At 39.1% G+C, this 18,736-nt stretch overlaps 1 protein-coding gene across 4 annotated transcripts in view; it reads right to left on the reverse strand.

The window, feature by feature from the left end:
- Positions 1 to 740: 740 nt before the first annotated feature.
- LOC131063902 (uncharacterized) overlaps positions 741 to 18,736 on the reverse strand; it is a 210,947-nt gene continuing 192,951 nt past the window's right edge. Inside the window, exons 7-8 of one of the 4 annotated variants that reach the window (XM_057997854.2) lie at positions 2,461 to 2,498; positions 741 to 1,249 (exon numbers count right to left, since the gene is read on the reverse strand). In XM_057997854.2, coding sequence (XP_057853837.2) covers positions 1,142 to 1,249; positions 2,461 to 2,498 — 146 coding nt within the window. In that variant the 3' untranslated portion in view covers positions 741 to 1,141. Of the gene's footprint in view, positions 1,250 to 2,456; positions 2,499 to 18,736 lie in introns of all 4 variants that reach the window. The other 3 variants (XM_057997855.2, XM_059218225.1, XM_059218226.1) reach the window with 3 other exon arrangements.

The following is an 18,736-nucleotide window of genomic DNA, read 5'->3' on the forward strand; positions in this document are numbered from 1 at the left end:
CCTTCGTTTGTTGTCACATAAGGACCTTGAATATAATGTGGGTGCAACAAAGAATTGGGATCTAGCCCCTGAGTGTGCTGATTTAGATGCTACAGTTGCACAACTTGCCCAAGTCTCTATAGACAAGCCAGCTATGGAACTTGAAAGAGACTTGGCTAGTGGGTGTGACATTCCATTCGATAGTGGTTCAATTGATGCTGGATTTGAACCACTTGATGACCTTGGGCTTGGGTTGGATGGTTTAGATGAACATGAATATGGAATTTAAATCCCAAAGATGGCTTGTAATTTGAATTTTTATTGTGTCATGACATATTCACATTTTGAAACTTGAAACTTGAATATTATCTTTTTTGCAAATTATGAATATGATATTAGACTTTAGTTATTAGTTTATTGATAACATTTGCAATATATGAATATTTATTGGCATTGGCAATTATGGATTTATGATTTATGTATGGAAAGTCGCATTGTATATTTTATTTTTGTATGGATATATATAATATATATGTATATATATAAATTTATAATTAATATATGTATATATGTACGGACGAACCCGTACCCGTATCCAAGAAAAAAAAAATTTGCCGAACCCGCAAATCCGAACCCGAACCCGAACCGGTAACTTAGGTTTTAATATAAAATGATAGTTTCTACTTCAAAGTATTTTTTTTAAAATACTTTATGCTAGTGTTCACCAATAGGGCAATACAATCATCATTGTAATTTGCATCTTTGAAAACTGACGAATATTCATTCTGTAAAATCTTTATGCTCAATCTTCATAACCAAATAAGAGGAATCCTCAAGTGGAGATGCATTTACAGGGAAATAATAAAAAGGAGAGATCTGCACCGCTAGTATGCACTTTCTATAAAATTGAAAATGATTTGAATTTTATTTTTTTTTAAATATGATATTTTTGGCCAATGAAACGTTTAACTACATAGTGATGACTACATAATGGCAAAAGTTCATACTTCATAAAACATGAGAGAGATCTGAAGGCAGCATGTTCACAAATTTGGAACCTGCATCTTGTTGCCGTAAGCACTTGGCAGTCAACCATATGCCTGTGGATGGCTAAATTATGAGCTTGGATAGACACATGGGAATAGTTGCCAAGCCAAATGTGTCAGTTCTTTTGAAAAACGCAATTACTTAGATGCACCATTTCGATTCTTATTTCTCCTGGAAACAATTTCAGCAGCCCATGCTTTGCCAATATCTGTTTGGAACTTTCCTGCAAGAAGTAAGTCAAACCTTTTAAGCACACAATACAAACTGATGGAAGAAACTCCTCAATTCAAATAAAAAGTCAATCTTTGCTCATTCTGATTAATATAATTTTAATCCTTTTGACTAATCATGCCTCAGTAACCCCTGGATTAGAAATAAAACAACTAAACTGATAAATGCCGCAAGAAACTAATCTCCACAATAGAATCAAAGATCCCTTGTTAATTTGTAGTAATAACCCTTTTCTACATTGCCATTCCTCAATACATTGAGTATTGAAACAAAATTTTATGCAGTGTGATGCTATTCATAATGATTTAAAATAAAGACCAAAGGAACAAATCAAGCCCGTTTAAAATCAGGCTTGCAATTATGTAGACTACAAACAAACTATGCACAACACACAACAGAAATTCCAAGGTCTAAGGACAGAGGTCAAATTGTCTAACAACCATGTGAGAGTTGCTTCTTCACAACCCAAGGGTTCACGCAAAAGCAATGGGCTCTAGAGCCAAAGATCCATTACAGTGAGAAGGCCAAGCATATCTACAAGTCATTTGTTTGTCCAACAATCTTCACAATAACTACAGCCCAACTAACAAGTGAGTACCTCCATTTTTTAACTGATGTTTTGACTCGCACAATTTTCTTTGACTACAACAGGACAAAATTAAGAATTTCAACAATCTTCACAATAACTACAGCCCAACTAACAAGTAAGTAACTCCATTTTTTAACTGATGTTTTGACTCGCACAGTTTTCTTTGATTACAACAGGACAAAATTCAGAATTTCATATGTTCCTAAGTTAGATATTTCAGTACCTAAGCACTCTCGAGTACCAAACTGTCATGTGACATGGAAGTAAATACACTTAAACTCTTCTATTTGAGTTGAAATAAACTTTGGGTCTTTTTCTCCCATCTAAATTCTTACGAAATAACAATTTGATTCCAAACTCTTACACTCAGATACAATTCACATGTACCCAATAACCAATTATGTAATAATATTCTACAAAATGGATTTAGTAGCAAATTTCCACTGTATCACCCAGCACATTTATTACCTCTCCATCAATGAGCTGTCCATGGTCCAATTATGATAACGTTTCTAAATTTAAATGAAACCATCTCTGTGCAAGTAACTTGTATAAAGAAATTCTACTAGCCAGTCACAAATCCAATGAAATTTGGAAAAGTGGTCAATACCTGCTGTTGACTGGAAAAAATCATCTAAGTTCTTGCCTTGATCTGCATAAAATACAGAACATGAAATGAGTGTGACAGCAAATCAAAGAAACTATTCTAAACACACAAATACTCGGTACTTGGCAATTAATAGTAGCGTTTCAAATTACAAAGCTATTAGAATCTGAGTATTGGCAATTAATGGACTTGAATTAAAGCTTTTAAAAACATCATTTTAGAAGTAACCATGATATATGGAATCTAAATAATATCATACTACACAATTAATATGTGAATATATGTGAAATAAATTCTTTTTGTAACAACTAGGAGAAAAGCCTGACCCACAAAGGATCGAATTAGCAAAATTCCTAGTGTTAGGACAAGGTTTGCTGTAAGTTTATATTGTAAAAAACATTGGGATGAGTACGAGAAGTTCTTAAAACAAACTTGATGCTAAAGTCTATCCTCAATGCCAGAAGGTAGAAGTTGGAGCTGAGGACTAGGGGAGGAGAAAGCCCATTACTGCCAGTAAAAGGTTGGCAGTTTCCATGGAGACGCATCCTCACCTGAGTTCATAGTCCTAGCTCGTCTCTGTCTCCATGCTACTTTCCTCTTCAAAAATCACTCCTAGGATTTTGGGGGTACTTCTAAGCAGGTTGTGCATTCCCCTAAAGAGGAGACTTGGTATAACATAGCTTGGCACCAAAACCAGATGGCCACAAAGACCAAGTTTTGCATCATTGTATCCAGCTACACAATGGGAAATGTACCTGGTTAGGCAACTCCAATTGGCATAGTACTTGGAGAAACTCAAAAAATTGTTTCTGTATCCATGTTTCATACACAACTGACCCTGCAAGTTGAATGATCTTCTAAGTTTCGATCAACCATGTCTCTGAGGTAACCATTGTAAATGTACTTGTAAATTGGTTTGCCATAGTAGGGTCAAATCCTTATATAGTTAGACTTGTATTCATGCAAGTCTAACTATATTCAAAAGTTCTCTTTTACTTTTTGGGCCTAATTTCTCTGAATGTTCAGGTAATCTTTTCTCTTAAAAATAGCATGTACTCAAATAGACTAGATTCAATAGATTTATATGTGTAAACAGTATAGAAAAATCTTGGCACGGAATCCATGTAAAGTTCACAGGCAGATTGACTCAGTCATAGAAAACAGCAAATCGGTAGAATTAGTAAAATGTTTGAAAGTTTGTCCAGGGCAGTTTGAAACAGGCAGAAAACTCTGCAAACACAAATTGAGAGTGTTAGACATATAAGCTGATACAAGATGGACTATAAAACAGAATCAGTGATCTTGAGACAACAAAACTGAGGAGAGAATTAAGGCACAGATTATACAGACGTAGAATAATATTTCCACCCTCAAGACTGCTATTCACTTTTATTCATGTTCATCATGATCAAGAAGGATAGAGGGTGTACCAAACCAGAAACCTAGGAAGTTCGTAAATCCAACCATTGCTGCTTTATCATGGATGCTGAAGGGCCTAACATTACTTTTACTCGCTATTTCATGTTGATCCTAAATTGAACATATGGTCGCTCGTGGTAAAGCAATGCATTGATCTGGTATGATACTTGCATAAGAATGTTTATATGTCAAAATAGGCCCCATAAAACACTAGCGGTTTCAGCACCTGATCAAAATGTAATTCTACCTGATTGGAACTAAGGTGAATAAGGTTATCAGGTTGCAACATCTCAGGCATTGCAGGGATAATTGGTAATTCCATCATCAGAAATTGTGTAAATGATTTTTTTTTGATAAAGGTGTCAGTAGAGGAAGCGTCGCCTACAAAATATGATCCCATCCCCCATAGGGGATGTTTTAGGATGTGGGGACAAGTAAAAAATGTCCCCACCCCATCCCCTATTTTGTTAGTCTCTCATTTGCCCCACTATAGACCATAAGTGATGCACCATCCTTGTTGATAGAGAATAGGTGAAAGTAGTAATGAAATAAATGAAACAAACTTGGATAAGGAATGGCTACTCTAGCATCATGGATGGTTGAACCAATATCAAACATCAACCACTCATCATTATCATTGTCACATGTTCAATTGGCTCCTATTTTCTTAGAGCTATTGATTGTTCAACATTGAAAAAAATGCAAACTTTCAATTTTATATTTTTGAAGAATACCATACAAGAGCTTGGGGTATCAAATGTTATACAAGTGGTGATCAATTTGGCATATGCATGTAAGTTAGTTGGCTCAATGGTGGATAGTGTTTATAAGCAAATTTTTCCAACCCCATGTGTTCTCATGTTGAACAACACATAGGACAACATTGGAAAAATAGGTTGGGTGAAAGCAATGGTGATAGAAGATAGTGACATAGAGATGTTTATTTGCAACTATCACACCTCGCTGGCTTTGTTCAAGACTTATTTGAGGAAGGAATTCCTCAAACCTATAGATACTAAATATCTCAAGATTCTCAGCTACTTCATTTTGCTAGAGTGGATGATTGAGATGCAGAAGCCTCTACAAATTAAGGATGGTTAATTCAGACTGGGGTAGATGGCAAAACGGGAAGCATGACTGAAGGAAAAAGTGTAAAGCAAAAGATCATTGTCAATAATTGCTTGTCCACAATAAGATAAGGCATTACTGATTTTAATATTATTTTTTTATAATGTAATTTATTAATGTTTTTAACTTGTAAATTATTTTCATTCTTTCTAATAGTATTCACTCTTTGTTATTTGGTTATTAATCATTTTTTAAATTTTAATTTTTGTAACTTGTCTGCACTCATAGGCATGTTTGCTTCTTGTCTCACCCACTGTGTGAGTCATAAGATATGTTGATACAGACTCTCCTAGCCTTGGAGAAATTTATGAGAAATTTGATAGCATGCTTGAATAGCTGAAGCAAACAATTTATAATAGAAATGTTAATTTAAGATTTTATGAAAAAAATATTAGACACATTATGATATAGCAATGGGACACTATGAACAGTCCGCTTCATATGGCAACCTATACTCAAAATCCCAAATGGTATGTGGCTACCTAGATGAGTGACTTCATCCCATAAGTGATAAAAGAAGAGCTAAGTAAGGCCCTTCAAAAACAGTATACTAAAGAAGGGTCTACCAAACTTGACAAACACTGACTAGCCCTTGTCAATCTTTGTGGTCCAACCTTCAACAAGCTAGAGGCAAGGATAACTAAAGCTACAATAGCTCAAATCGACTCTATTGAATGGTGGATGTGGCATGACAAGGCACGAAAATTGAAAATACTTGCCACTTGCCTCCTCTCACAAGTTGTCGATTCCTCTACTTCAAAGAGGAATTAGTCCACATATAGCTTCATTCAGTCAATTAAGAGAAACAACCTTAAGTCTAGCCAATTAGTGAAGTTGGTGGTCATGCATAACTCCTTGAGGCGACAAGGTCAACAAAATCGAGTACTGTAAAACTCCAACTGCACATTAGATTCTTGACCTCATAGATGCCATATAGGTTGATGACGAGACACGTGAGGGATTGGTTGGGTTTCCATTGGATGAGGCAATCCTACATAACAGCAATGACTCTAACTCTGAAATAGTGTTACCAAAAGATGATTAGGAGCAGCTGCATTTTTTCTATTTTTGACATTTCCCAATTAAAACTTGTAGCCTTTGGGTGTTTTGTTATAATTTTTATATAATATTTATGCAGATTGACAATAAAAATAATTAAATTTTCTTAATTTGTTTATCGACTCCCATGTGAAATCTGAATTCACCTAATGTTAATGTGTTAAGTTTTATACAATGTTTATGATGAATGCCTTATTGATGTTATCATATGAATATTTGAAATTTCCTTATGTTTTAAGGTTTTTCCTTTCATAAAAAAACGTGGTTGGAAAATGTGTCCCCCCATACCATGTTGTCCCCATCTGAAATATCCCACTTGTGCAACAGTAAAGAGTCTAAATAGAGTTCCCAGTATTAATAATGAAATGAAAGCTTATAATGCCAAGCTGAAACAACTGCTCAGAAAAACTTAGTGAACTCCAATCAGATTTCAGAATGCATCTATTATTCCAAATTAACAGTGCATACATAATCAAAGATAGGAAGTGAAAACAAAAACTATATCTTTCAGTTCATTAGTACATACAATAACAAATGAAAACATTAACATATTGACTCCCCTATAGGCTGCACTCAATCTGGAACAATATCTTCTCTAGCGCTTGCATTCCTGGGCGCAAGCATAAGGCTTTGCAGGAAAATGGACAATTATGGCTTTACTGAAAATATACACTGTTGTGAAAGGGCTTCACTGCCAATACTCTATGCCTATTAAAACAATTGTTGCCGAAGGGACAAACGATTCTCTGAACTCTTCAAACACCTCCAAACACCCAGACAATAGTCCCCAGAATCTCTGCAAACTGTCAAAGGCCCACCCACCTCAGCTAAGCCATAGCAAATTCCCGCATAGTATTATGGCCAACTTACAAGTGCTGCAGTAAGCAAAGGAAGCCCGATATGCAACAAAATCAAAAAAATACAATGTAGTTCAGAACTTTTTATAGCCTTTACACCTAGGCTCAATAATAAACTTGCCAGGATAACACCACTCAAGATGTAATTATTTACTTCAGGCAATAGTTTGAACTTTAGGCTCTCAATGCTAAAAATATTTATCCTCGCCGATACTGAAAAGCAAGGGTCCCACAATATAACATCATACCACAATTTCACAATATATTTCACCATGTAGTGTCGTAAATTACACCTCATATAGTTCTACACTACATAAGCGCCTACGCTTTACGCTGATTGGAGGCCGCCTTCATCGCCTAGTCCTTTTGTCCATCTTGCTTGCCCTGTCAGCCTCCACCTTGTCCTTTTCCAACCCGGCTGACTATTTGATTCGTCGACACTAGCGTGCCACGGAGACATCCACACGCTGCTCCAGCATCCTGTAAATCTGACAGTCTGAAGGTGGTTGTTTGAGCGTTACGCCTACACCTGGAAAATGCTCGTAACACCTCTGTGTGCGTCCACCAACGTCCGTTTTCGTCCCAGAGGGTTTATCTTCCTTCTTGGACCTCATTTTGGCTCTCTAACAATTCATTCTCACGTTTGGCTACCAGTTGACATATTCTCATAGCTCTACCCCATTGTTGAAGTTCTAGTTGCATGCTCAATTCTCTTGGCTCTCACACCTTCAATGCTATTCTCACGTTTTGGGAGATTGGTCTTCTTCTTCTTTTCCACCCGGCAGCCTCACTTTGGGTGTGGAAGGGAAGTTCCTTTCTCTTTTCCTTCCGTTCGTCTCCATAGCATATTTATTGTTGAATATCTCTTATTTTATTTATTTTTTTATGGTAAGTACTATCTAGTATGGGGATAGCACCCTTTATTAAATTTCTGGTGTTGAATATCTCTTATGCTTTGTTTTATCATTCCATTTATCTATCAATCTATTTATCTCAGCTGTCCATGGAGATGGAAACACCAAAACGGGGATCTAACTGTGGCAGGCCTCTAATTCATAGCCACAACATTTTGTCTCCGTTCGTTTGGGGAGCTAGCTGGAGTCTTCAAGCGTAGGACTGTTGTGACAATCTCCTTCCTTTTTCATTCTTCATTGATACTATTGTTTTCATTATATTTACATCGTTAAGGATATTGTCATAATACATTGAAAATTGGCCCTTTGCACTCTCTATACAGTCCTTTGTACTTTGTTCATACAGAATGTTGGCGCTCCATGTTGTCGTCCCAAACCCGCACCCATGTCCTTGGACAAAGGCTGAGCATAGGTAATTAGGGAGTCTCTATGGCTTGTTCTTTCGAGTTTTATAGTTAGATAATCTTATTGGATCTTCTATCCAATAATCTTTGTTCGTAGGCTTGGATAGTTAGTTGTTGATATCTTCCTGGCTCACCAGAGCACTAGTTTAGTGAGGTAGCAAAGGTCGGTTTTCTCCTTGAGGTCTATCACTTCAAGGGTAGCAAATCCCCTCCTCTACAAACCATTACCACAATGCACCAATAAATATTATTAATCCTCAGACTTCAATATATGTGATAAATTATTCCAATGGCACGACATCAATATCAATCCCAGGAATCACATTATTCATTTCCATCAACAATAGTCGCACTTTATATTAAAATATTAGCCAAGAATCGGAATCCATAAAAATTATTACAACTTTAGACCAATGACTAAAATAACATTAAGAAATATATTAATCCATCAAACAACTACCTAGCAATGTATCAATCTTTATTTTCTGAATCAGGAATAAACTTCTATAAATTTGTCTCTAATGGAGACTTCACAAATTTAGCCCAGCTGTGAACTCCGTCGCAAATCCATTCCTAGGAAGAGTCAAGTTTTCGTCCAACCCTTCTAATCAACTAAAGGCTTTTGTCCTCAGTTTCTCATAAACCATCATATCAAATCCAAAAACATATCTCACTCCACCTAGCCAACCTCCTTATAAAGAACTCCCGGAAGCATCTAGAATATTAGGCCAACTTAGCCGACTTTAATATTTATCATATTTGAAGAACTTTATTTATGAAGTGAATTTTTGTATTATTTTAGAGTTTTTACTTTATTTTAAATAAATTAAATTAACCAATTAATTTTTTGGACAACTTAATTAATAAATTTAATTAAGTCACTTTATGAAAATTTGTGGGCATTACAATCCTCTAGGCCTAAACATTGCTTGCCCTCAAGCAATTTTCTGCTGTACCACTAGGATCCCAAACTAGCCACTGCTTCACTTTGATGCAATCAGCATTACTGAAACGTGCAACTTTGTCATGCCGAAGTATTCCTACCATCATGCTGATCAATGGTCTTATTCCTTCTTCAACCAACAATGTCTCATCATAATACTCATGAGTGTTTGTATACTACAATCTGCCCATTATAGATGCATAAGAGATGGGAGACTCATCATCAAATGTCATACCTAAAAAATCTCTTGCATCAATATCATATTCACTCGGAAGATCAACTGGATTGTCTACTCATTCACTTCATGATTATTCATCGTTGTGATCATCCTTGCTGTTGTTACTTGTGGTGCTTCATCCAGCAAGGCTTTGAGTACTATCTTCTTCCCATACTTCGTGAACTCCAGCTCCATCTAATAGAAGTCTTGAATGTATCGTTCAAGAAAATGCAACCATTGAATTCCTAGTATGGCATCAGAATTAACAATCTCAATCATGTAGAAATTATTAGTGATTGTGTAGCCATCAAACTCAATGCTCATTTCTGGTACCCTCTTGTTGTAGCTCCTCTTAAACCCATCAGCCATCATGACATGAAATCCTAAAAAGTTCTCCAATGGCAACCCTTCTCTTGTCACCAAGCTATCACTCACGAAATTGTGAGTTGCGCCACTATCAAACAAACATGTCACTTGTAGTCCATTAACCATTCCTCTTACTCTAAATGGTTGATATTTAGGAGTACCTGAAAGTGAAATTGTGGTACCATGTGCTAAGGCTATAGTATCTTGCTCCTCATTGTCACTTTCTGAAGTATCATCAATAGCATCATCAACATCGAATGTAACTTCAGTATAATGCAATTGACCTATCCCACGACATCTATGACTAGACACCCATGATTCCTTACAAGTGAAGCACAACTTCTTCCTACACAACTCATTCTTGCTCTCAAAATCTAGCTTCTTATCATCTTCATATTTGGCTTCGATGGGACTTTGGGCTCCTCTTGAGATACCTTATTCTCCTAGGTACTAGTGTCCTCATAATTCTATTTCCCCTTGGAGATAAAGCTATTCTTAGTCAATGAATCCTCTAAATAAGGGCTCTCATGATGTCAACTCGCAAGGTATTTGGGTTGAATTCCCTTACTAAAACCCTTGAGAAGATTAGCTAAGCCTTTGCTGTCATTTTATGACACCCTTGGTCCATCAGTGAGAACCGATCAGAGATATGTTCTATGGACCAGCACTGCATCAATTGATCAAAGAGAAAATAATGGAATCATGAAGTATGAAGTGTTGTCTTGTCGGAACTCCAGAACTCCCAAGTTCCTAAGTCTTCTCTTCCTCAACCCCGGAACCCCCAGGTTCCCAAGTTCCTAAGTCTTCTCTTCCTCAACTCTGGAACCCCCAGGTTCCCAAGTTCCTAAGTCGTCAACCCTGAAACTCCGGAATCCCGGAATCCCAAGCCTAAGTCTTCCCAACTTCGGTAACCTATGTTTCCAAAGTCTTCCCAACTTCCTTCCGGCTTGCAACACTTCCAAATGGCGTGATCAACACTCAAGGCTCTTAATGCTCCAACAACTCTTGCAACTTTTACACCTTTTGTGGAGCTATAGGGGCACATTTAATGATTTTTGCAGGATTTCCATCAAGAGAAGTACAGGGCCATGCTTATTTGTGGTTACTTATGTCATGCCCACATGCTCTGACTTTGGAATGTCAGTCAATCCACCTTCTAGAACTACCCTTTCTTCTTGGGATTGCATTTTCAAGGTATGGCCAGGTTGCTTGCATGTACACAATGTCAGCTGCATGCACTTCCCTGCATTCCCTAACTGACATTTCCCTGCACACACAAGGGTCAAGGCTTCTCTTCCTTGACCAATGGTTCTCCTATGTGACCAGTTTTCTATATATGCTCTTTCACTTCTCTTAAAGACTTGCATTTATCTTGCATTTCTGCAACTGTAAGTTTGGCCATTGGCCTTATAATGAATTGAAATCACCATTCTTGCCTTACTTCAACGTATGTATGTTGTGTATGTGTTTTTACCTTCATTGTACGTGTATGTTTGTGGCTTTCTTTCACATATGTTGTGTTAACTTGTTTCGGAGTGTGACTTGTGGGAAACCTTCTCCCCTCTTGACATTCAGCAAGTCCTAACCTCCATACGTGTGTTAAGGTCATTCATGAAACTGAAGTTTGTGCATCTCCTAGGTATTTCAGTTGATTCTTTGTGCCATTTTGGGTGGAGAGAGAAACATCTCTTATCTTGGTGTATCACCTCCTTTCATTTTAAGCATTTCTCTCTTCCATTTTCCTCTGCAAGCTGTTAGGATAGGTTTAGAAGTAAGATTTGGAGTGTTGAACTGGTTCAACACGTGCACTTGGATTGAGAAGAAAGTCGGCCTTCTCCATAGATTCAACCCCCTTGCGCAAGGTCCCACACTTCAGGATTGTTTCTATGTTTCACAAGGTTGTTGAGTTGATAGCTCAGCAAGGGTGCAAGCTTTTGTGACAACAGTTTTTGGCACTCCCAGTGGGACAGACTTTCGATTTACATGCTAAAGATTTAGTGTTTTTCTTAGTGTCTCATCCTTTAGAGGCAGTCATCTTTCAAGCACTTGGCGAATGTGCTCACAAGTCCAGTCTCTTGTTCATGACTTGTTGCTAATTTCATGCCCAGAATTCATACAAGGGCGTCTTCTAGAGGTAGCTTCCAATTTGTAGAACTCTCATCTTTAGGTTCTAGAAGGCGGAGAGGTAAACCTTCATTGTCACCAGTCAGGGGTGTCAAGGTCGTAAACACTCCATCTCCCAGGTCTCGTTCTACCCCTCCATTTACAAGACCATTACTATCTAGGGCTCCCACCACTCATATCAATAGACCATTGTTTCACATGGCCAGAAATCAGGTTTTTGTTACCTTCAATGGGGGGAGTCCTCTTATTTTGACCCAATGGAATGATATACCAATGGCTACATTAAAGAGTATACCATACTTCACTGGTGAAACAGCTACTACCCCCATTGAGCATATTCAAGACATTGCGAACATCTGCTCCGTCCATAATGTCACTCAAGATGATGTTGCTGTCAGACTCTTAGCCACATCTTTGAAAGGAAAAGCTTTGCAGTGGTATAGAGTGTTGTCGTCTAGCTCCATTCACAATTGAGATGAATTAGGGGAGAAGTTGTGCAACCATTTCGAAGACAAAAGTGATCACCTATCACTTGTGGAGCAGTTGACTACAATTAAGAGGGCACCTCATGAGTTCATGGGGGACTTCAATTTCAGATTCCAAAAGACATAGAATAGAATCCCTGCTCTAGTGAAGCCATCTCCAAATCATGCCTTCTTGTATTATCTAAGAGCTCTCAACAACAATATAGCTGTCATGATACAATCAATGGGTGGAGCCTCCCTACCAAAATGCATATAGCATAGCCATAAGGGCAGAAAATTGTTTGGTACAAGCTGGGAAGATAGCTCCAAGGCCTCCAATGCCTCTCTTCCCAAAAGCTCCTACTCAACAACCCACCTTGGCTCCTATCCCCATGACGCTCGCAGGTCAACCATCCACATCCTCTACATCCTCTAATGAGCTCCATGAAGTCAAGACTCTATTGCAAAACTTTGGCAATGAGCTGGTAACACTAAAGAGGCAACAAACTCAGCATAGAAGACCTTATCAAGCACAAAATCAGAACTATCAGCAGAATAGGCCACCCTTTCAAGGGCAAAAGCAATAGAGCAACACCAGGGCTTTGAATAGTGTGAGCCCCATAGCTGCAAGTAACTCAAAAGCAATAGTTCCAATGCAAAACAACCTAGCCCAAGAGCAAGATTGGTGTCAACCATGCAATCAACCACACAACCAAGGTGCATGCCAAAATGGAGAGTTTGCCCAAGCCTTAGTAGTGCAGAATGAGCCAGCAATATGACCCAAATCAGCCTAGTGTTGGCACTCAGGCTCACTTACAAAAAGATTCTACCTTTGTCAATTGGAAGGAGGCAGAATTTTGTGGTATGAACCAAACAAATGGTGAGTCTATGCTACAATATACAAGGTCAAAGAAGAGAGCCATGGAAGCTACCTCACCTTCAACATCAGCCCAAGCTCCAACACCCAATGTAGCTGTCCAGGATACAAGCCAAAATACCATGCAAGGGAGCAAGAGGCAAGAGGAGGCCCAAGTCATCCAAAGAGAAAAGGTAGACCTTGTAGCCTCAAAGGGGCCTCTAAAATCAGTCGATGTTCCTTTCAATATAGTAGATCAAATGAAGAAGGCCAACCTCAATGTCACTACTATGTGGGAGACCCTTTCCATCCCATCTCAAAGGGATTTGCTCAAGGAAGCATTGAAGGACATCAACCAGTCAGGTGATGAGGCAGCAGTTAGCAGGAAGGAAGTTTCCACCAGTTTGGTACAACCCAAGGAGGAAGAAGATTCAAACAAGATCAGCAAGCCTCCCCCCTTCTATCTCTCCTTAATCATAGGAGATAACTTAGTTCACAGCTGCATGATAGATTCAGGAGCTAGTAGCTCTGTCATACCTAAGAAGGTAGTTGATCTTCTTGGCATAGAATATGAACCTATGACTAAGGGGGTGGTCCAATTGGATGGTACTTCTATTAAGACAGTAGGGGTTGTTAAAAATTTTAAGTTAACCTTGCATACATGCCTTGGTTGCACTGTCTTGCAAGATGTATCAATCATCGACCTCCCTGCCTTCTTTGCCATCTGTCTATCTAGAGACTTCACCGCCAAGATAAGTGGATACCTGTCTTCTGATTGGTCCCACATGCTATTTCGAACAAGGTATGGTACGAAGGTTACCATAAGGGCAAAGCCCATTGCGCAAAACCACATTGAGCCCTACACCCCCAGCCCTATAAACATGAATTGCACTTTGCACGAAGAGGGGGAGGAGTGTACTGTCCGTGAGCCTGCTACTCTTTTGCAAGAGGTCCCTAATTGTTTGCTGGATGAATGGGCCAATGCTTTTCAATTTGATCCATTGGCAAAGACTGAAGAGACTGGGCTTGGTACCTATTGCATCCATGAAGACACAAGGAGATTCAGAGGGGTTATGGAGCATGTTTTTTGATGGTTCATAAAACAAAAACGGTGCAGGTATAGGTGTCGATGTGATGCTTGTTTCTCCTGAGCAAAAGAAATATTTCTTCTCTTTAAGGCTTCAGTTTGGTTGCATCAACAATGTCGCTGAGTATGAAGCTTTGATCCAAGGCCTCCAACTTGCACAAAACAGAAAGATCAAATCTTTGCAAGTATTTGGAGATAGCGAATTGGTTGTTAACCATATCCGAGCTCAAAGTATAACAAAGAACAACCTACTCAAATCATACAAACACAGGGTTTGGGATTTGATTGAAGGATTCAAGGCCTTCAACATCCAGAGTATTCCTAGAAGTCCGAACAAGCATGCTGATAGGCTTGCAGCGGTTGGTGCTCAATTCGAAATACCAGCGCATGTTGCAAGCGAGAAGGAACAACACATCAAGCTTGTTGTGAGGTCTGCCATCCCAGACAATCAGGCAAATTGGCAAGTATTCGAAAGTGATCAGCAGATTGTTAATTTCTTGCAAAATGAAGTAGAATTTTCTGCTAAAAATTAGTCTACGTTGCACGACCAATATGGAGATCAAATCATGCAGCTCAACTCCAACAAGTTGCCTAAAGGTCTAGTTACCTTGGAGGGCATTTTCAACTCGGATGATCAATTGAAGAAGAAGATGAACCTGACTGCAAAGAAGGGTGATTACAAGCCAGTTGTTGTCGAGGGTAGGTCTCTAAACATGGGCAAGGTATGTTCCTCAACCGAACAAGAGGCCTTTGTTGAGCTTTGTCAAAAATATGATGACATAGTTGCTTGGACCTATGAAGATTTGAAGGCTTTTGACCCTAGCTTAGCCCAACATACAATAGAGCTAAACCTGGATGCAAAGCCAGTTAGACAAAAGCAAAGGCCAATAAACCCCAAGATTGAGCCACTAATGAGGAAGGAGTTGATCAAGCTCATAGAAGCCAATATCATCTTCCCTATCAAGCACTCCTCCTGGGTGGCCAACCTTGTCCCTGTAAGGAAGAAGAATGGGGAAATCAGACTATGTGTAGACTTTATGGACCTCAACAAAGCCTCCCTCAACGATCATTATCCGCTTCCCTCCATGGAGCAGATTCTCCAAAAGGTCAGTGGCTCTGAAAGATTTTCGTTCTTGGATGGGTATTCAAGCTACAATCAAATTTTAGTCCAAGAATTAGACCAATACAAGACTGCATTTACTACTAAGTGGGGTACCTATGCTTATTGCAAGATGGCTTTTGGGCTAACCAATGCAGGTGCCACGTTTCAAAGAGCAATCGACATGGCTTTCAAGGATGTATTAGCAAAGTTTGTGCTTATATACCTTGACGACATAACTGTTTATTCAAAGCATGCAGCTGACCATCTTGGTCATCTTGAGCAGGTGTTCATGAAATGCAGGGAGTATGGTGTGTCCTTGAACCCTACCAAGTGTGTATTTGCTACTGATCAAGGAAGATTGCTAGGATACATTGTATCCAAAGATGGCTTGACCACTGATCCAGAGCGAGTAGAGGCTATTCTTTCTCTCCCACTCCCCAGTCACAAGAAGGGATTGCAAAGTTTCCTTGGTAGGATCAACTTTGTGAGGAGGTTCATTCCCAACCATGCCACCATGGAAAAACCCCTCACCTCCATGTTGAAGAAAAAAAAGGTTTTCAATTGGACCAACGAGGGTAGGGTCGTCTTTGAAGAGATTAAACAAGCAATTGCTCAGGCCCCTACCCTTGTCAACCCTAGCTATGAAAGGGATTTTATCCTCTATACCTTCGGAGGAGAGTCCAACATCTCAACTATCCTAACAGAGCTAAACAATGATAATTTTATCCTCTATTGCCTTCTTTAGTGAGGGGTTAAAAGACTATGAGCTTAAGTATAGCTACGTAGAGAAGCAGGTCCTCACTGTTGTAAGGGCATTAAAAAAGTTTAGACACATGTTGTCTAACAACAGGATCTAGCTCTTAGTTCCACATGCAAGTGTCAAGGATTTCCTTCTAAACAAAGACATCAGCGAGAAGAGGGTTGGGTGGATAACCAAGGTCATGGAATACAACATCAACATCAAGATCACCAAGCTCGTAAGAGGCAGGGGCCTATGTGAACAACTCGTCATTTCAAAAAGAGGAATCTCCATCGATCCTGAAAGAGTAAAAGCTATATCCACTATCAATTGGCCGGCTAGTAAGAAGGAACTCAAATCGTTTTTTGGCAAGATCAACTTTGTCAGAAAATTCATTACCGGATTTGCCGAGATAGTCAGACCCTTGAATGAGATGCTGAAGAAGGATGCAAAGATTGAATGGTCGCCACAGGCCAAAAGGGCATTTGAGGAGATAAAGACGACAATTGCAGAAGCGCCAGTATTGATCAGTCCTGATTACCTCAAGCCCTTCTATCTATATTCCTTCGCTTCTGACTACACTTGTGCCGCTATTCTCACCCAGAGAAGTGAAGAAAGGGATGAAAATCCAATTGCATTCATGAGCACCCCGCTGAAAGATGCAGAACTCAGATATCCCAATATTGAGAAACAAGCATACGCGCTGGTAAAGGCCGTTAAGAAATTTAGACATTACCTCCTAAGGGCCAAAATTTATGCAATAGTACCAGATGCAGCAGTCAAGACTCTCCTCATGCAAAATGAACTAGGAGAAAGAAGAGGCAAGTGGGTCGCCATTATCCAAGAATTTGATATTGAAATCCAGCCCATGAAACTTGTTCGAGGACAAGCTTTGGCGCAGACATTGGCAATTGACGGACCAGGATTAGTCCAGCAAATTTATGAATTAGAGGATGTCACCCCCGATGAATGGTACAAAGATATTGTGACATACCTGCTTAATCACAGATATCCTGCTCGCATGACACCAACGCAGAAAAGAGCATTAAGAATAAAATGTCAACATTATATGCTTCAAGGATCTGTTCTATATCGCAGAAATCACGAAGGAATATATCTGAGGTGTGTTGGCAAAGATGAAGCCAAACAAATAATTGAACATTTCCATTCCAAGTTTGGGACCGGACATGGAGCCAACCTTGCTACAGCACACCAGATCCTAAGGGCAGGATATTACTGGCCTACACTTTTCAAAGATACATTTAATCATATCAGGACTTGCCACACATGCCAAGTTGCAGCCTTCAGAGAAAGAAATCCTGCTATGCCATTGAATCCAGTAATTGAAGCTAGACCATTTGCCAAATGGGGAATGGATTTTATTGGTGTCATCAACCCCGTATCCTCAGCACAACATAAGTATATCATCACAGCAACTGATTATTGTACAAGATGGTCGGAGGCACAAGCACTCAAAGTATGCACAACCAAAGTTGTAATCAAATTCCTGGAAGAAAACATTATCACAAGGTTTGGATGTCCTTATGCGTTGGTTTGCGACAATGGCTCGGCATTCACATCATTGAGATTCTCGAATTGGGCTTTTGAATATGGAATAACCCTCAAATTTTCATCAAATTATTATCCTTAGGGTAATGGGTTGGCTGAGTCAACCAACAAGAACCTACTCAGTGTTATCAAGAAGTTGCTAGAAAGAAGTCCGAGAGAATGGCATACCCAATTGAGATTCGCTCTATGGGCGGACCGAATCAGGACCAAGAACGCATTAGGGATTTCACCTTATTTTCTGGTTTATGGTCAAGATCCAGTTTTTCCCATGCAACTCAGGATCCCGACTTTGAGATTTATTCAGGAGTACATGGAAGACACCGATGTTGTTCAAGCCCGATTAACACAGTTAATGAATCTGGAAAAAAAGAGAGATCAAGCATTGGAAAATTTTGCAAAACACCAAGGAGTGGTGAAAAGATGGTTCGATCGGCAAGCTAGAGTCAAGGCATTCCGGATCTCGGATCTCGTCTTGTACTGGGACAAAGCACACGAAAAAAAGGGAGAACATGACAAGTTTGATAAGCTTTGGAAAGGCCCTTATCAAATTTCAGAGATTTTGGGAGAAAATGCATTCAGGTTGAAGACTTTAACTGGAGAGGACATCCCATTGCCTGTCAATGGGAGGTATCTCAAACATTATTTCCAATCCTAAGATGCCCAAGGCCTTCCCTTGTACATAGTTTAGTTTGCTTTCGTTTTTGTCGTTTTCTTTTCTTTTGTGTTGGTTTGCCTTTTGCTTTGTTTTCGTTCTTAGTTTAGGTGTCTTGTCTTAGGTTAGTTGTTTTGTCCTGAGGTGTATCCATTTGAAATTGGGTGATTTTGTTATGTAACACTCTGACTTCCCGCTAGGTTGTTGGTTGCATTTGGATAATCATGAGGTCTTTTGGAACTACAAAGGGAGTTTCTTTTAATAAAGCTTTGAGTCAGGACGTATTTGCAATGAAGCAAGATTAGCTTATTGAACTCACGTATTTTTGTCCTCCAGTTATTATATCTTTTCACACTTATAATCTCCGAGTCGTTATGGTTTCC

This window comes from Cryptomeria japonica, chromosome 3 (genome assembly GCF_030272615.1).
Source record: "Cryptomeria japonica chromosome 3, Sugi_1.0, whole genome shotgun sequence".
NCBI lineage: Eukaryota > Viridiplantae > Streptophyta > Pinopsida > Cupressales > Cupressaceae > Cryptomeria > Cryptomeria japonica.